Source organism: Octopus bimaculoides, chromosome 11 (genome assembly GCF_001194135.2).
Source record: "Octopus bimaculoides isolate UCB-OBI-ISO-001 chromosome 11, ASM119413v2, whole genome shotgun sequence".
Taxonomy (NCBI): domain Eukaryota; kingdom Metazoa; phylum Mollusca; class Cephalopoda; order Octopoda; family Octopodidae; genus Octopus; species Octopus bimaculoides.
Genome location: NC_068991.1, coordinates 17,534,752 through 17,536,951, shown reverse-complemented (window position 1 = coordinate 17,536,951; position 2,200 = coordinate 17,534,752). Strand labels below are relative to the sequence as shown.

The window sequence follows — 2,200 nt, the reverse complement described above, 5'->3', positions numbered from 1 at the left end:
AACTCAGACGAACCACAGTGACACACGGAATGTCAGACGAATTACATATCTAACAGTCCATATAGCAATAACCCTTACTCAATCACTCATTTTCTTACTTTCATAGAAGCAATCTCCCGGAATATAATTTCAATGTGGAACTAACATATGGAGAGAAAGTGGCTGACAGAAGTTCAGATGACGAAGGTGAGAACTGTTTCTCATTCTTTCTTGTTATATGTAATGCTGAAAATTTTAGGAGAAAATTTATGATATATTATTCTTATTTGTTTTTAATTATTAATTTCTAACATGGATACTAGGCTTCCAAGTTCTTTTTTTAAACATTATTAATGAGTATTTTAAATGTTTCTATGTAGCAGATAAGTGGAAGAGTCATTAGAGTGGTGGACAAAAAAACCTCATGGCATTTGTTCTGACTTTCTGCGAGATGAATCCAAATCCCACTGAGGGTCTGGACTTTCAAAGGTTTTGTTCATGGTTGATTAAAAAAAGACAGCAGTCTAACATTAGTGTGTTAGACAGAATACCTTATGGTATTTCTTCCAACTTTGTATGATGGGAGATCAAATCTCACTGAGGTCAACTTTATCTTTCATCCTTTTGGGAGTGATAAAAAGTGTAGCAATCCAAATGGGGATTGCAGAATTGTTAGAGAAATCAAAGCAGATACTACAAGATGCCTTGTAGTATTATTTGATTCTTCGTGTTCAGACAGCAACACCAGTGTCGAGTTCTCTCATCTTTAAGGTAATGACTTTTCCCTTTGACAACATTGGTGGCATGAAGAGAGGAGACTTGCATATGCATGGGCAACTACCAGTCCCACACACAAAAATATAAAAGAAAATGTTGCCCAACCTTGTGAATATAGGTGGCTATACATGGTCAACCCTGGTCGACACAAGCTTTGACTGATTTAATTTGTAGCCATTTTATGTCTAAAATTTGTTTTTGATGTCAGTTTAGTGGGTATGAAATGTATTTCTAAGTATAAAAGAATAACAGAAGCAAGACAGAGTTGTCTACTCTTAGTTCAATGCCCTTGTCTCTCCAGAAGCAAAGCCTCAGTGATTGCACAGACTGATACAGAATTAAACTACTTCTTCTTCAACTTCAGCTTTTGCCTGCATTATTCTGTAGCTGTCTCTCTTCAATAGTTTCAGTTGCCAATTTCATTTACAAGGAATTGGTCAACCTGAGGCTATAGTAGATGCACAGTGCCATGCAGTGAAATAGAACCTGTAATCACATGGTTATAAGGAAAGCTTCATATCTACACAGACATACCTGCATCTTTCTGTCTGTATGTATGTATAAGCAAATAAAGAGGAATGCTAAATAAATTCAAGAATACTATTTACTACAGTTTCTAGTTTCATCTTCTGAATCTCCCTTTCACCGTTTTTTTTCTGTCTGTCTCTCCCTCTCCTTTACACTCTCTCTCTCTCTTGTTGCTCACATGTGACCATCGTCCATCTTTCTTTTCCTTATGTAATGATCTTTCTTTTCCTTCACGGCTATCATAGAGACTGCACATATCCCATCTGTCTCTTCTATCTTTCCTCTTGTCAAAGAGAATATTTCTTCAGCGTTTGCTATTTTATCTTTGTCTGGTCTAATGACTCTCCATGTTTGTTTTCGTTTGGTTTCCTTGTATGTCTCCACTGTCCTGTTTTTGTTACCAACTTTGATCCTCTGCAAAATTTTATTTTGGTTTGCGGGAGCAACTGCTCTTCGAAGACTCATATTGCTGTTCAATGCTTGAAATGAGGAGTAGATGGACAGCTGACAACTGATGAAGGGTCGTTCTTTATGTTACTTGTCCTGTTTTCTATTCGTTTCTTTCGTTGTTTATGTATTCAACTCTTTTGTTTTTGTATTTCATGTTGTTTACTGTTTGTGGCATCCTGCACCCATATATGCCTTTATATATATATATATATATATATATATATAAGCAATGTTAATTCTCTAAATGAAGTATTAACAGTAACTGCACGATAAAGTGTAGTATATTGCCACTTAAGTGTGGCTGACCCCTAGGGGTGGATGTTACTGTTGCTTTTAGCCCCAGGAGGACATCTCCTCCAGCTGGTTTATCGACACACGACTGTGTCCTGTTTGCCAAGGGAAGTTATCCCTCTCACCACGATCTGCAGCACGAACGGATCTGGATTTCAGGGTTATTGCTAAAAGC

At 37.0% G+C, this 2,200-nt stretch overlaps 1 protein-coding gene across 5 annotated transcripts in view; it reads left to right on the top strand.

Annotated features, from left to right (window-relative positions):
* The window catches only part of LOC106881609 (titin homolog), a 207,307-nt gene that overhangs the window by 199,314 nt on the left and 5,793 nt on the right, over positions 1-2,200 (top strand). For all 5 annotated transcript variants that reach the window (XM_052971545.1, XM_052971544.1, XM_052971549.1 and 2 more), the window contains one exon: positions 107-186. In XM_052971545.1, the coding sequence (XP_052827505.1) occupies positions 107-186 (80 nt within the window). The remainder of the gene's footprint in view (positions 1-106; positions 187-2,200) is intronic.